The 16751-nt window shown below is 45.7% G+C and overlaps 1 protein-coding gene across 1 annotated transcript in view; it reads right to left on the bottom strand.

Moving 5' to 3' along the window:
• The window catches only part of ADAMTS12 (ADAM metallopeptidase with thrombospondin type 1 motif 12), a 230028-nt gene extending 229035 nt beyond the window's left edge, over positions 1 to 993 (bottom strand). The window contains exon 1 of the mRNA XM_090278891.1: positions 867 to 993. Coding sequence (XP_090135017.1) covers positions 867 to 993 — 127 coding nt within the window. The remainder of the gene's footprint in view (positions 1 to 866) is intronic.
• Positions 994 to 16751: the final 15758 nt, after the last annotated feature.

Below are 16751 nucleotides of genomic sequence, written 5' to 3'. Positions count from 1 at the left end.
CAGTGGGCTGGCGCATAGAGCATCTCAGCGGTCTTGGAGCCAGCCACTCCGACTGTTACTAGTGCTGGGACAGTTCTCTCCTAGAGACACAACGAACTCCTCACCAAACAGCGAAGTGTCTCTGACTCTTCAAGTCCAATAAAATAGCACGGGCAACGGTACCACCCGTGCAGGGTGTTGGGCTTAATAATAATTAACAATAACAACCACAGATTGTCTACCACAACTGCCCGGGAGCTTTCTCTGGCATTGCGAGCTTCACAGAATTCAGAGAGGCAGCTGGCCGTGCTCAGGAAGGCAGGACAGGAGAACCAGAGCCCCTAAGGAGGTAAGCTTTCCCCAAAAGGACTGTTATTTTAAAAACACAGCCCTAAATCTTTCCAGGAAACCAAAACACAGCCAAGCTCACCCAGCAGGAGGGCGGAATCAGATTTCCCCCTGGCCTGAGCATAAGTTTAAAATGAACTAGAAACGCTGTGATGTCTGCCAGTAGCCAGTTGGAACTTTTATAAAACATCACTTTCTGTGCTTAGAATCCGAGAATGAGGGGATGAAACAGTGCAGCTTCGGGGGGCACAAAAGAGAAAGGTGGGGATGCTGACCAGTCACCTCTGGAGGCCTGACTGCGGCAGCATCAGGGAAGAGAGATGGGGACACCCCCTTTCGGTAAGAATTAAGGAATCGTCACCTGAAACACTGGATTCTGAGAAACACTGGGTTCCTGAGCTCCCAACTCTGATTTCCATACAGCTCAGCCAAAAGGCTCTGCAGAGTTCAGCCCAGTGGGGGAGGGGAAAAGGGAGCCACTAACTTTTCGCAGGTTTAACTGCTACGGGTTTCAAAGGAGATAAAGAAAAGCCACCAACCTTGCCTCCTGTCCGGGAAGCGCACCTGGTCGGGCTGCGGGTGTCTCCCATTGCACAGGCCCGCCAAGGTCAGGAGCTGAGCGACCACCGAGAGGTTTGCAAGCCAACTCCCCCGGGCACATGGCATGATTCAGTTGTAGGGGAGAAGAAAAGTCACCAAGCTTTAGCTCTCAACTTAAGAAACTGAGTCCTCGCCTGTGGCCGAGCGGGGAGGCGCCTGGGTGCATGGTCCAGGAGTGGGACAGGAGCGGAGGTAACGCTGCCCAGGGCTCCCTTCGCTTTTTTAAGCAGAGAGGGACTAGTTACCTTGATTTCCCCTCCCTCCTGCTGAAAGGGGAGTGATTTCAGCTGACAGCCTCTGTTTGGTGCGGGATGTGGAACGGGTCGGGGCGGGAGGGCGCAGTCCACCCCAGATCCCCACCCCTCTTCCTCCCGCGCCCAGCCTCGCAGCCAGCTCTGCGCATCTTCCTCCGGGACTCCCACCCCCGCGTTCCTCCGGCCCCGCCCAGAGCCCGGGCGAGCCGGCCAAATAGGGGAGCCCCGCGAGAGCCACCCTGGGCGGGACTCCGGGAGGGAGGCCCCGAGCCAGCCCCTCACCAGGCCCAAAGACGGGAGGAAGATGTGGAGCGAAGAGGTGGGGCAGAGGCCCCGCACTCCCCCCAGCCTCCCCAGCTCAGTGCTGCCCCCTCGTCTGTCTTCCTCCTCCCCGTTCGAACTTTTCCTGACGTTGCTCAGGATACTGGGACTCATTCGCCACTCAGACTTCTCTGGAATTCTCTTCCCCGGGCAGGCTAGGACTCCTATTGGGAAAATTAATCATAGATCACCTTTCTCTTTGCCAAGTCACACAAAGGGAAACGGTCTGAGCTAATCTGCTGGTTTGACCCTGAACAAGTCCCTTCCTCTGTACAAAAAAATGTGATCTGAGCAAACCATTGAGCAGCTCGCAGTCTGCAGATCTCGCTGGCGCTTTTCTAGCTTTATAACGCCAGCCTTCGCAGCGCATCTCCACTCACCCAGAAGGGCACCAGGAGAATAAAGGAAGCAAGTCAGCCCCAGAAGGTGTCCAGTCTTTCCCCAGTTCACCCGAACAGGCTGCCAGGGAGGGATGTCCCTTCAGAGGCTTACACTTGACTCCAAAACCAGGGAGTTTGCCAGGCTCCCCGAGAATTTACTGGGATAATCCAGCCAAGATTTTGCACCTCTGGACTTAAACAGGCCTCCTTACTCCATTTAGGAGGAATTTGACCCCATGTGGGTTCTCCATGGATTCCAGCCAGCCATGTGTGTTCAGCCAGAGTTCTCGGATATCGGCTGATCCAACCATGCCCAGGGCGCAGGCAGCCAAGTGAAAGCAGTGACCAAGTGCAAGGTGGTCCTCTCGGGCCCTGGTGGAGAGTCTGAAGAACTTCAAACTGAATGCATACTCACCACGGCCCTTCCAGGGATATGTGTTAGTTTCCTAGGATTGCCGTTACAAAGTCCCATAAACTTGGCAGCTTCAGATAACACAATGTATTATCTTACAGTTATGGAAGGTCAGAAGTCTGAGATGGGTCTCACTGGACTGAAATCAAGGAGACGTTAGCACAGCTGCATTCTTCTCGGGAGGCTCTGGGGGAGAGTCTGTTTTCTTGCCTTTTCCATCTTCTAGAGGCTGCCGCATCCCTTGGCTAATGGACTCCTCCCCCCCATCGCCAAAGCCAGTAATGGCCGGTTGAGTCTTTCATGTCCTATCACCCTGTCACCATCTCTTTTCCCTCCCTTTTCATTTATAAGGACCTTTGTGGTTACATTGGGCCACCAGGATCATCCAGGATAATCTCATTTTTAAGTGGGCTGATTAGCAACCTTAATTCCATCTGCAACCTCTAGCCCCCAACATGTAATATAACATCTCATGTTATGTCCTCATGGGCCAGTCATAGGCCTGCTGGAAAAGGCAAGGAAATCAGTAATGTAGAAAATCAGGATTGCGTGCTACTTGATAGGCTTCAATGAGAAAAACAGCATCACTTCTGTGAAATCTTTGCTAAAGATACATAGTCTGAATCTCATCGTGAGGAAGCATGGGACAAATGGAAAGTGAGGGATAGTCTACAAAATAACTGGCTTCTTCTCTTCAAATGACCATGAAAGTCAAAGGAAAACTGGAAAACTATTCCAGATTGATAGAGACCAAAAAGGTATGACCTTTGAATGCACTACAACTCTGAATCGGATCCTTTGTTACAAAGGACATTGTTGGAACATGAGTGAAACTTGAAAGGGGAGAGAGGATTGCATGGTCCTATGATGTCCCTGCTAATTTCCTACAGTGATGGCTGTGGTCATGTAGAAGAATGTCCTTGTTTGTCAGGGACACACATCGCAGGATTTAGAAGGATGGGGCATCTTGTTCACAGCTTACTCAAATGATTAAGAACAGGAAATGTGCTTTTTTTTTTTCACTTTACTTCCAACTATTCTGTGAGTTTGAGATTGTTTCTAAATAAAGCAAAAGCATGTAACCATCTGTTCTCATTCTTTAAAATAATTTAGCGCTTGTTAGGGATGCTATAGAATTGGGAGTTAGAGAAGTCCAACGATGAGAAGCTAGTAGACAATGAAGCACTCCTGTATGGTGGTCTCTGAGCGCCCGGGCTGAGAGCTGTGGATGTGACCGTGGTCAGACTGGTCCTTTGTTGGTCCTGAACCACATGAGCACCAGCCCCCTTTATTTGATTCTGCCTTAAAGATCAAGTCTGAATTTAAGAAGGGTGTAGCTATTGTTCTCAAGGAGAGGAAGAAATTAGGGATGAAATGCATCAGGGAAACTTCGGGTGCTAATTGCCTCAGCAAAAAAGAATACTTTATTTATTCATCCAACACTATTTCTTGACTGTGGACTATGTCCACACACTAAGAAACAGCAATGAGTTAAATAGAGACGTTTCCCTCATGCTTGCATTTGCTCTGGTTTGGGTTGTGGGAGAGAGAGGAATAGAGACAAACTAGTAAAGTTATAATACGTAAGACAGTGATGAAAACAATAAGCAGGCTAAGGAGGACAGGGAGTGACTGAGAAGGTGCGCTCTTGTTTTACATAAGGGGGTTATTATCTTAAGGAGTGATTCACTAGCTCACATTGGAGGTGGGGGTGGGAAAGGAGTCCTGGCTCTACATACTCAGAAAAAATGAAAGACAGAGACCAGAGACTGATTTTGTTGGGTTAAGAAACTAAGTTCACTCACTAGTAAATGCAGCTTAGTCAGTGTCCCTGAAATCTGGCCTGATTAGAGAACTTCACATGGAGGGCAGCGTCAGAAAGGGATAAAAGCACTAAGGAGTGTCAGCAACCCTCGTTTACCACACTCTTTATATCTTATCCCACTGAGCTCAGCCAGAGCCCGTGAGTGGCCTGGGCTTTGGTTCTCCTCCTCAGAGGAGCAGATAGCATAGTGTCCCGGAGGGCCATTGCCCTGGTATTTATCACTGCTCTTTGGTCTCCTCCAGGGGTCGTTGAGAGCAGAGCTTCAGCTCTGCCCCAAGAAACTGAAGTGAGTAAAGGAGATTAGTTCAGGTAGCTAGAAGGATATACCATAATTGTGCCAGCTCTTTTTTTAGTGTCTTTGAGGTATTATTGGCATAAACTGCATGTGTTTAAAGTTATAATTGTATAAGTGTTGACATATTCACACCTGTGAAACCATTGCCATAATAAGTGTGTCCATGTGTGCCTGTGTGCATGCGTGTGCATGTATGCATGCGTGTGCACATGTGTGCATGTCAAGCTAGAAGTTTCCTCTTGCCCCTACTTGCACCACCCTCAACCACAGGTAGCCGCTGTCCTGCTTTCTGTCACAGGAGGTTGGTTAGCATTTCTACAATTGTATTTAAATGGAGTCATACAGTATGCACTGATTCTTGTCTGCTTTCTTTCACTCAGCATTATTATTTGAGATCCAAGGATGTTTTGTTTACCAACACTCTGCTCCTTTTATTTATGCATAGTATTCCATTGTAGAGATCTACCACGATTGGGCGAATCATTCACCTTGTCACTAATTTATCTGTTGACCCCTGGAAAAATGGTGGAGAGAAAACTGGACACGCAGGCAGATGTGTGCACACTACTAATTCGCATTAAAGGTCTCTCCTTGCATCTGATGAAGCAAGGCTCCTATGTGCTCCAGCAACTGCATTTCAGGGAACAGTATGTGTTTCTCTTCAAGGTAGCGTATCTTTAAAACATACACATCAAAATGATTTTTAAAAACTGGCTTTGAAGTTAACCCTGGATTAAGATAAAAGTTGTCTTAACGGTTTATGGTTTTGCGGAGCGTCAGCAGAGCTCACCCACGCTGCCAGCCAGGGGTTAGGTTATCTCCACGGCCAGGAGATGAATACACGCGCAGCACTTTGATTCTCCAGAGCACAGAAAGCCAAACTCTGCTCTCCGAGACCCTTTCCTGAGACCCTGGGGACAGTGGACTGAGGGCTAGATGCCTCTGCTAACCCTGTACCCACCTTGGCCACGCTTTCCCAATGGCGCCTGCCAGGATCGCCTCCATTGTTGCTTCATCTGCCTCTGAGTGAGGAAGGTAACAGACTCACACACGATCAGTTAGTTATCTGTTTGCTGTCCTGCTAACTCCTGCTAAATCTTTTTTTTTTTTAAGATTTTATTTATTTATTTTTTAGAGAGAGTGGAAGGGAGGGAGAAAGAGAAGGAGAGAAACATCGATGTGCAAGAGAGACATGGATTGGTTGTCTCTTGCATGCCCCCAACTGGGGACTGCAGCCCAGGCACCTTTCAGTTCTCAGGCAGACACTTAATCCACTGAGCCACACCAGCCAGGACAAGTCCCGCTACATCCTCCCCTCGTCTCCTGAAAGGTCTCTGAGAGCAAAGGCTTGTGTTGGCTCAGTTCCCTGCTTCCTGCCGTAAAGCCGTGGTCTGATTCACCTCTCGAAGGCGAGCGGGGTGATATGCATATAGACAGACTGATGGAACCCGTGAGAGCTGGTGTGAAAAAATTAAGGACACTGGGTGTGTTGATCGAGTGCATGGGATGGTCTGGGAAGGCCTGGCAGAGAGAAGTGACGTTACCAGATGCTGAATCAGAGAGTGAGCCACTGAGCTGCATGTCAGGCAATGAGGTTGAAGTTAATGAAGCTTATGATTGATTTTCAACTTGATTATAAACGGTAGGTACAGGAGCTGTGCTTTATTCATTTCTGCACTTCTCTCAAAGATAAAACTGGTAAATGGATATTTGATCAGAGGAGAGGTGTGGGTGGGTGACTTGATGGGGAATGATCGACTTTGAAGCCTAAAGAGACACCCCTGTGTTCTGAACTCCACCTGACCTTGTGAAATAGATTCTAGTTTTTTAGTATTAGGCTATCCCCTCCTCTCTTTGCCCTGAGGGATAAAATAGATTCCTTTGTAGATGTGCTTAAAGTAAATGTAACTAATGAAATCAGCCATCACTACAGCAAGAACAGGTTCACTAACATTGACCCAGGGGATGCTTGTTACAACAGAAACACTGTATGTACCTCAGTGGAAGGTGGGGCGTTGGCCGCTGCCCAGGGGAAGATGGTGCTACTCTGAGCAGCCCCTCTCTGCATGTGGTTCTGGCTCCAGCTTTTGATCTTGGAACATAGACAAGAAAAAGGAATTGATGGCAGGCAAGTGAGACCAAAATCGCAGTTGTACTAAGGGAGAAGGGATACAATATGTATAACTCACTTCACAATATTTTATTATCGATAAAGAATATGAACCTTGAGGACAGTTAGGCAGTGTTTCATCAAAATCTCACGCCTCAAGTCAGCACCTGAAAGTACTCTAACGGTCTTTATCTGTGATAAACACCAGATGTTTCTTAGCTGGAATATGGTCGCAATGCGGCTTGATGAAGCTATGGTAGAGCCATGCCCCAACCTTGTACCAACAGGATATAAATATCCAGCCAAAGAGACTTCCCCATCAACCTCAGTGGAAGTACAGGCAGGCAATTTGCCCTTGACACTTAAACAATTGAAGAATAATGGTGCAATATATGAAATAATGGCTTTCATACAAGAGGCAAACAGCAGCCCAGGACAACGATCCCTGAGAGAAGGCAAACTAGTGGTGTGAGCCGTGCAGGTACTCAGCTTCCTGCCTGGTGAGAGCTTCCAGGTTGCAGAGCACTGCTCAGCCCAGGCATGGAATAAACTGTCTGCAGCAGGAGAAATGAGACAACACTGGGAAGCTTTGGATGGGACAGTTCCAGTGATCACGGAGGTCCAGGAATAGTTTCCTCTCCCGCCGGTCACACTGGGAGAAGCTGGTGATGCACAGGGCATTAGAAGGCTGTTGCCTCAGGAGTGGGGCAAAATCAGACCTGGAATAAAGGCTGTCCGGGTCTCACCTGACAAAACTTAAAAGAAGCCTTCAAAAGGACCAAACTCTACAAGTAACTGAACCCAAGTGCAAGTCTATTTAAAGAGTACAACAATATTGAGCACACAACAAGGCAAAATTTAGCATGTGCGTTATCTAATTAAAAGAGAAAGGATCGGGCATGCAAAGAAGCAGGAAAATTCAGTGCAAAATGAGGAGGAAAGTCGGTAAGTAGAAACAGAATTGGAAGATGAGGATATGTTTTAAGTGATAACAACTACATTTTATATGTTGAAGAAGGTAGAAGAAAGTATGATCATGTAAGGAGAGATATTAAAAAATACCTGTCAAACTTCTAGGGTTTAAAAAAACAATGAGATAAAAACTACACTATACGATATTAAGAGTGGGCTGGACGCTGCTGAAGAAAAAAATTTTTTTAAGTATATTTTCATTATGTTGTTACAGTAGTTCCAATTTTTTCCCCCTTTGCTCCCCTCTGCCCAGTACCCCCCTTCCCTCCACCAATCCTACCCCCTTGGTTCATGTTCATGGGTCATGCATATAAGTCCTTTGGCTTCACCCTTTCCTATATTATTCTTAACATCCCCCTGACTATTTTGTACCAACCAATTATGCCTCTTAGTCCCTGCACCATTTCCCCATTTCTCCCCCTTCCCCCTCCCAGCTGATAACCCTCCAAATGATCTCTATACCTATGATTCTGCTCCTATTCTGGTTTGCTTAGTGGATTTTTTTTTTTTAGTTTTTAGATTCAGTTGTTGATAGTTGTGAGTTTATTGTCATTTTAGTGTTCATAGTTTTGATCTTCTTTTTCTTAAATAAGTCCCTTTGACATTTCATATAATAATGGCTTGGTGATGATGAACTCCTTTAGCTTCACCTTGTCTGGGAAGCACTTCATCTGCCCTTTCATTCCACATGATAGCTTTGCTGGATAGAGTAATCTTGGTTGTAGGTTGCCTTTCATTACATTGAATACTGCTTGCCAGTCCCTTCCTGCCTGCAAAGTGTCCTCTGAGAAATCAGCTGATAGTCCTATAGGCAACCCCCTGTAGGCAATTCTCTGCCTCTCTCTTATTGCCTCCAGGACTCTGTCTTTATTTTTCACCTTTGGCACCTCAGTCATGTTGTGTCCTGGTGTGGTCCCCTCTGGGTCCAGCTCGCCTGGGACCCTCCGTGTTTCCTGGACCTGTATGTCTATCTCCTTTGCAAAATTTGGGAGGTTTTCCTCATTTTTTTCAATTCTTGCTTCCTCATTCTACACTGGTTGACCGTTTTTTTCTTCCTTATGTGACAAATTGTTGATTTGAACCCCAATTTCCTTCCCTTCACCATTGGTTTTATGTGAATTTTCCTTCATTTCACTTGACACAGCCTTCACTTCTTCTCTTATGCATTTGCCATACTCAGGCATATCTATCAAGCCTGTGAGCATCTTTATCACCAGTGTTTTGAATTCTACATCTCTTAGGTTGGCTATCTCTTTGTCACTTAGTTCTCCCACTGGAACCTTGATCTGTTTCCCCTTTTGGGCCATGCCTCTCTGTCTCCTCATTGTGACAGGCTCCTGTGTTTGTTTGCCTTGCATCCCAGGTAAAGCTGTCACTCTTCTTACATTTAAGGGGTGGAGCCTTAGGGATTCATCAGTGCAGGGCGATCTGTTTCACCACATTGTGGCGCTGTATGTGGGGGAGGGGTCCAAGAGGGAACAATGCTGTCCGCTCAGCACTTGCCCCTTTTCCAGGCACCTCTCCCACTTCTGTATGGGACTGGCTCCCCTCTAGCTGCTGCCCTGGCCATTGTTCCCAGAGTGGGTGGGTCCGTGGGCATTCTGGGACCATGGGGGCCCTTTAAACAAGCGGACTCTGCTGAGACTGGCAGTTTCTGCCTCCACCCCAACTCCCACTGGTCTGCACAGTCAGAAGCAGTGAGCCTTGATTTTCCCCGGTGCTGGGACCGTGAGCTGCGAGGTTCGGTGAGGAGCTGGGAATGCTCCCCAGGTGTCCCTCCTGACTTTTTAAAATGTGTGACTGTGCTTTCTTCCAGCCTACAGTTGCTGCCATTGCTGCCACCACAGCTGCTGCCACCACACCATGTCCTCTCCGCCCCAGCTCTGCCCCTCCTCCCTGTCTGGATGAGTATTTCTTCTTTATATCTTTGGTTGCTGGACTTCCATGCAGTTTGATTTTCTGGAACTTCTGGTTGTTTCTAGTTTTGAGGTAGTTATATTCCTTCTTAGTTGTGGAAGGAGATGCAGCATGTCTGTCTATGCCTCCATCTTGGCCGGAAGTCTCTGAAGAAAATATTAATGAATCTGAAGACATACAAATGTTACAAAATGAAACATACAAATAGAGACTAAATTTAAATTTTAAAAAATAGCAGAAATAAAAACGCTGCATCAGGGTGCTGTGAAAAACCTTCAAGTAGCGTAATGTACATGAAGCTGAAGTTCACAAAAAGGTTGAGGGGAACCAAAAACACTAAACCTACAGAATGGGTGTTATGATTCTTCTGTTTCTGCTTACAGATAAATGTGTGTGACAGAATTTTCTATGAGATGTGCTTCTTTGAAACCCAGTAAAAAGGTGGTGGGGAAGGCACCAAGATCAGCCCGTCCCCACCACCAACAAAGACAGAAGTGGGAGGAGTGGAGGGGCTGGTACTCTGATCTGTCCAGGTTTCACCTCTGTGTGTGCGCTACAAGGGCATCTCTGATCTTGAGTAAGTGAGCAAGGACAAGAACTGAAATGTCAGCTCTGAACTGAACATGAAGTAACTAGAAGAACTTAGGGACAGATGCTCCCACTTTGTTCCTGATTGTCAAAAGCAAGCCTAGAAGTTAACACACACACACACACACACACACACACACACACACACACACACCAGGGGATTTAGGGCCATGGTTTGCAGCCTTGGCCGCATGCAAGAATAACCCAGGATACTGCAAAAGTAACATCTGGATCTCACTCCAGACCTGTTCAATCAGAATTCCTAGGGGAAGAATGCCCAGAATATTTTTAAGCTCCCCCAGTGCTGCTAAGGCAGCTGAAGAAACAAAGCATCGGCAGGTTATTCCGCCACAGAAACTTTACCCTGTTTTGGTTTGTTGGTTTTTTTCCCCTCTGACAGCCATTCAAAATCTTAGAAGGGGAAAATAGTCAGTCCCCATACGTGCACTCTCTCCCTCCCATTGCATTCTTATTGTCTCGTTATTGAGCTTTCTATAAGGGCAAGAGTGACTAACAGCTTTTTAAAATGTGTTTCAGGGTAGCAGTTGGGGAAAAGCTACTTCTTTGTTTTAGAACAGTGATCTCAAACTGCTGTTCATCGGAATCCCCTGGAGGGCTTGCTAAACCCTAGATAGCTGGGCCTCATCCCCAGGGTTCCTGATTCAGTAGGTGTGGGATGTGGCCTGAGAATTTGCAGGTCTAACAAGCTCCCAGGGACTGCTGCCGCTGCTACTGGCTGGGGCGCCATTTGGAGAAACAGTTTCCATCCTTAAAGGAAGAAGTGCTCAGCTCCAGAAGATTGAGAGCCTGAGGAACTGGGATAGGAAGAAGGTTGGAAGTTCCGAAGGGGTTCAGAGCCTGCCTCAAAGCAGCATCCCAGAGCAAAGATGACTATAAGGTGTCTTGTGGCCTCGGGGCCATCAGGTGAGAGACTCAGCAGAGGACTCCAGAGCTGAGCTCAGCAAGAAAAAAAAGCTGGCAGTGCAGCTGCCCAGTTTGTTATAGCCACTCAGACCTGGACAAGCCGCCACGGCAGCAGTGTGCCGGCCAGGCATGGGGCCAGCCGCCCCCCTTCCCCCGACTGCAGGAGCCTGGGGCACGGCAACCACGCAAGAGCAGGAAGCCTCCAAAGTTGGCGAGTTTTGACTTCTCTCCAACTTAATCAGAGGAGCCTTAAGCCAGGTTTAATTTGATTTAGGAAAATAATGAAATGGGACATCGTTTTTTCTCTCAGAATGTTATAAAGGAACCCAGGCTTGCTTTCATATCTTCTGATAAATCAAGTTCCCATGAACTATTTCCTTGCCAAGTCATGAGCATGTGGGCCATGGGGAAGAGGGCTGGCAAAGCACTTGAAACAGAGTCTACAGATTATGGCAGGATATTCCAACTAGGACTTGCTTTCTTCTTGCTGCATGAATGTTAGCGGTTAGTAAAGACATGGAATTAATGACTCATTCATGCATGCAAGCTGCATATAATTTTCCAGGCACTATGTCAGGAATTGAGGATGCAACATGGGTTAAACATGGAAACTACTTCTCAAGAGGTTTAGAGGAGGGGTAGTTGTTTACTATTGCCTGTCTGAGACAATAATAAGCCCTATAATATATTTCACACTACATCCTATGGGAACACAGAACGAGTGAGTCATTCTCTCTAGGAAATATTAGGAATAATAAAATCTTCCAAAATGAAAATAATGTGTGTGTTGAACCTTAAAAACCAATCAGGAGTTCGCCAGTCAGACAACAGGAATAGAAGAGACATGTCCATTTAGGCAAAGAGAACACAGTGGACAGAGAAGAGGTAAGGAAAATTGCTTATCAAAAAGTGAGGGATGGTGCCCTGGATGGTGTGGATTAGTTGGTTAGAGTGTGGTCCGGTAGACAGAAGGGTCATGGGTTCGATTCCCAGTCACAGCACATGCCCAGGTTGCACGTTTCATCCCCAGTCAGGGCATGTATGAGAGGCAACCAACCAATATTTCTCTCTCTCTGTCTCTCTCTCTCTCCCCGCCCCCTTCCCTCTCTCTAAAAGCAATGAAAAAATGTCCTCAGGTGAGGATTTAAAAATGGGGATGACAAGCCGGATGGTGGCAGTGCCATTCAGCAGGAGGGATGTTGCAGCTGGTGAAGAGAAGTTGACAATTGTGCTTCAATAGAAGGTGGGAGCAAATTGAGAAGACCTCATATTGATATTTAGTTGGTGCAAGGAAGTATAACAGCATAAATTTAAAAATATATTTATATATATCCATACCTATTGATTAACCTCTGTCCCAATTTCCCTGAGTAACCCCAACCTGGCCTGCTCTGGTCCTCCCTTGAGACCCCCTCCCCTCCCCTCTCCATGATTTAGAGACCAGAAGGTTAATCCCTGGCACAGCACAGGCCCTCTACATACTTCTGCTCTTACGTCTAACATGTTCCATCTTCTTTCGTAGAAATTAGTTTATTTGTCTTTCCCTAATACCTTGAGTTGGAAGTACAGAATGCTGATGTTTAATCCTTTTGCCTTTTAAAAATATGCACTTATAGTCATAAATTTCCCTCTAAGCACTGCTTTAATTGCATCCCACAACATTTTATATCATATTTTATTATAATTTACTTTAAAATATATTTTTGTAATTTATTTTAAAACATTCTATAAATATTAGTTCTTCTTTAATCATGGGTTGTTTTAAAATGTGTTCATTTTTAAACATTTGGCGACTTCTAGTTATCATTCTTTCATTGATTTCTAGTTTAACTCCACATCGCTCAAAATACATGCTTCGTATGATTTCAGTCCTTTGAAAGTTGTCGAAACTTAATTTTGGCCCAGCATGTGGCCTATCTTGGTGAATACACACTTGAAGAAAGTGTGTGTTTTCTGGTTTTTGACGATAGAGTGGAGAATGTACCTTAGGATGTGGCCTTTCTTTTGCCTGAAAGCCTGGACTATCTGTTATTTCTCTCCACTGCAGCAGGCTTGAACTGCAGCCTCAGTTCCCCCAACCCCGTGCCGTTGTTGAAATATCTGCTCAGCTGAGTAGCCCTTCAAATCCTCGTCTCTGCTGCATATTTTTTCTTTTTTTAAAATTTATTGTTTTTCTATTACAGTTGTCCCACTTTTTCCCCCTCTTGCTTCCCCCTGCCCAGCCCACCCTTCTCCCACAGTCAGCCCCCACCCCGTTGTCCATGTCCATGGGTCATTTATACTAGTTCCTTGACTAGACCCTTCCCCTTTTTACCCCCTTCTCTCCCTCCCCCCACTCCCCTTGTCACTGTTAGTCTGCTCCTTGTTTACATGCCTCTGGTTCAAGTTTGCTTGTTTGTTTGTGTTGTTTCTGCTGCATATTGTGACAATCGGCCACCCTCCTGTGAGCCTCTAAGATGCCCCCAGTGATTTTCGCCTCCTAGTTACCGTATTATTGTATAACTTCCTTTTCTTTGAGTGTGGCCAGGACTTGCTGACTCATCTCTGAAGAACAGAATATGGCAGAAGTGATGCTTCTGATAATAGGTTTTAAAAAAGACTATAGATTTCATGCTGAGTTCTCTCTCTTTCTCTCTCTCTCTCTCTCTCTCATCACTCATCCCGGTGGAAACTAACTGCTATACTGTGAATCAGCCCTGTGGAGAATTCCACCTGGCGAAAGACCAGGGTCTACCCACAGCCATGTGAGTGGACTTCAAGGCAACTTGCTCACCCTGCCACTCAACCCTTCATTCAGCTAAAACCACAGCCCCTGCTGAGAGCCAGGCTGCAGCCTCCTGAGAGTCCCTGAGCCACCAACAAGAGGCTGCCCCTGGAAATGTGACCTACAGAAACTGTGAGATAATACATGCTTGTTGCTTTACACCCTAAAGCTTTCACACAAATTGCTAGTCATTAAGAAATAACTCACACAGAGAGAAATGAACAAATAATGAGAAGTAGATGAATTTAGGAATTTTTCAGTTTGGGGGGATTTGCTTTTGTCCTTGAGGACATGCTGGCAGGACCTGCTAGACTGGGTTAGATTGGGTGTAAGGGGATGTGAGAGACAAGGAATTACTCTTGGGTTTAGCTGGAACATCTACGTGAACAGGAATGCCATTTAAAGATTGAGAAACCTGATGAAAAATCGGCCACCAGGTAGAACTCTCAAGTAGCAGTTAGATATAAAACTTAGAGTTCTGAGGGTTAAGGGCTAGAAGTCAGATTTGGAATAATAATAGTATCAACCTCACCGGTGGTGAGCATTAGGTGAGATGATGCAGATGAAAGCTGTTATCTGTAGTAGATAGAATTGTGCCTCCCCCCCCCGAAAAAAAGATATGTTCAAGTCCCAGCCCCTGGCACCTGTGAATGTGACCTTGTTTGGAAAGCAGGTCTTCCAGATATAATTAATTAGGATGAAGTCATACTCAATTAGAGCAGACCCTAACTCAATGACTGGTGTCCTTATAAGGAGAAGAACCAGAGGCACAGATACACACAGAATGGAGGCTGTCATCTGAAGACAGAGACAGAGGTGGGAGTGGTGTGGCTACAAACCAAGGATTTACCTTAGAACCTCCAGGGTTAGGAGGGAGGCTTTCTTCCTCTGAGCCTCCGAAAGAAACCAACTTTACCAACACCTTCATTTCTGACTTCCAGCCTCGGGAATGTTGAAAGGGTAAGTTTCCATTGTTTTCAATCAGCCAGTTTGTAGTGATTTGTTATAGCAACCTTGGGAAAATAATACAGTATCAAACGAGACATGTGATGTGAATGGGTATCATTGCTTCTATTTTTATTCACATTGTATCATTGTTGTTGTTGTCCTCTCTCTGAACACCTAACACTTTGCTTTGCACATGGTAGGCACTCAGGCCCTCATTGCAGCAGAATAAAAGATCTGTGCTATCTGTATCCTGGTAGCACTCTCTGAGAGGCGCATTGGGAATAGTCCCTCCTGAGAGCTCCGTCTGAGCGGTGCTGGCTAATCCTCAAGGCCTGGCAGATCTCGGGAGCACATGGCCCTCCTAGTCCAACAATGAAGAAAAGGCCGTCTGCGGGTTTGTGTAATTTTCGTGAAGTTCAGCAAGACCCCTTTCTTTCCCTTTGTTTCTAATCCCAGTGTGTCATAAGCCATCACTGAACATTAATTCTTCTTTGGCACTTAATTGCTTTTTAGCATGGAGAGTCAGAAAAGGAATAAAAGTTCAGATGTTCTCAAACTTGGGGGAAAAATTAGTATCACCTGGAAGAATGTGTTTTAAAATGTAGATTCTTGGGCACCTTTTCTACTCCACTGAGAAGCAGAATCTCTGGGGCTGGGAGGAGGCTTCAGCTTCCCCAGCTGACTCTGATGTCACCTGCTCAGTGCTCTGTCCTCAGAATATTTGCAAATCACAAATCCTCCCATATACAGATGAGGAAACTGAGGCAAAGGGTTTTCGGGGTAGGTCCTAGATTTCCTTGTTTTTCAAGAGCACCTTGAAATATGAGAGAAAGAGAGAGACAAAGAGAGATGAAAACGTAATAGACAAATAACTAGTGAAAAATGAAGTGAAAAATGACCTTGAAGGTGAGGCTATTAAAACAGAGATAAGAGGTGTCCACAGGAGCAGCCTGTTGATTGGAGAGTGAACTTTTCCATGTTACAACTGTTCAGAGGAGGTTTGGTTTGGTTCAGTTTGGTTCTTGCTTTTACTAAAGCCCTGGCGCCCCCTAGCGGGAAAGATAAGCAGACCAGATTCTACAGTGAAGCCTGTTCTCTCCTTGAAACAGAGATTTGGAATAAAGATTGTTTCCATTTCCCTTCACATGTTTTGGGTAACATGCTTCTCTTTTTACTAAGTTTTTTTCTACATCCTCTGATTTAAAGTCACAGCCTCTTTATCTCTGTCAGTAAAATCGCGAGCCCATCAGGACCAAGACAATTATGCTTAAGAAACTTTGTTTCAGTTTAGTTCCAAACAGTGAGGGAAACATTTCAAATTTCTTAAGTCTACCCTAAAACGTGTAACTTACACTAGAGCAGTTGAGCTTTCACTGAAATAAACCGTGATTTGACAAGTAATTAAAATGGTTTACACAGTTCCCTTTGCCTGAAGGAATGCATACGATTCCTTAACATTTACTTACTTTGGTCTGAAAAACACCAGGCAAAGAGTTATTATCCTAATAGTAGTGGGAATAGGGAGCTGGTGATCCAGGACGGCCCGGTGGAAACCTCTATTCCAACAGCATCAAGGCAAGGACAGTGCGGTGTGTGGGAGTAAGAGCACTGGGCTGAGAACTGGACAGGGGGTATCTAATGTCTGGGAACTCAGCTCACCGATTTCATGTTCTGCTTAGCTTATGTCCTCAGAATATACCAAATCAGAGGGCAACACCTGAATCTTTGAAAATGCCGACAATCAGACACCAATTAAAGGAGTCAGCTAATTAAAGAAGGCAAAGTGGAGCTTCCGTTTGTGTATTCATTAAGAGCCCGTCATCTGATTTAGGGTCTGAGCATCAGAAGAAGCCACAGCCTTCTTTCTTTCTGCTGCATAGTGGGAACTCCTACCGTTTGCAACAACATGGATGGAACTAGAGAGAATTATGCTTAGTGAAATAAGCCAGGCAAAGAAAGAAAAATACCAGATGATATCACCTAATATGGGAGACTAAGGAACAACACAAACAAATGAACAAAACTGAACAAGGAACAGAAAAACAGTTGGGGTGGGGGAGAACGGGTAAATAGGGGATGGGTCTAGTAAAGGAACTAGTATGAATAACCCATGA

The sequence above is a fragment of the Furipterus horrens genome, unplaced genomic scaffold (genome assembly GCF_987537825.1).
Source record: "Furipterus horrens unplaced genomic scaffold, mFurHor1.1.pri manual_scaffold_5, whole genome shotgun sequence".
Classification (NCBI taxonomy): domain Eukaryota; kingdom Metazoa; phylum Chordata; class Mammalia; order Chiroptera; family Furipteridae; genus Furipterus; species Furipterus horrens.
This window is presented reverse-complemented; position numbering and strand designations above follow the sequence as displayed.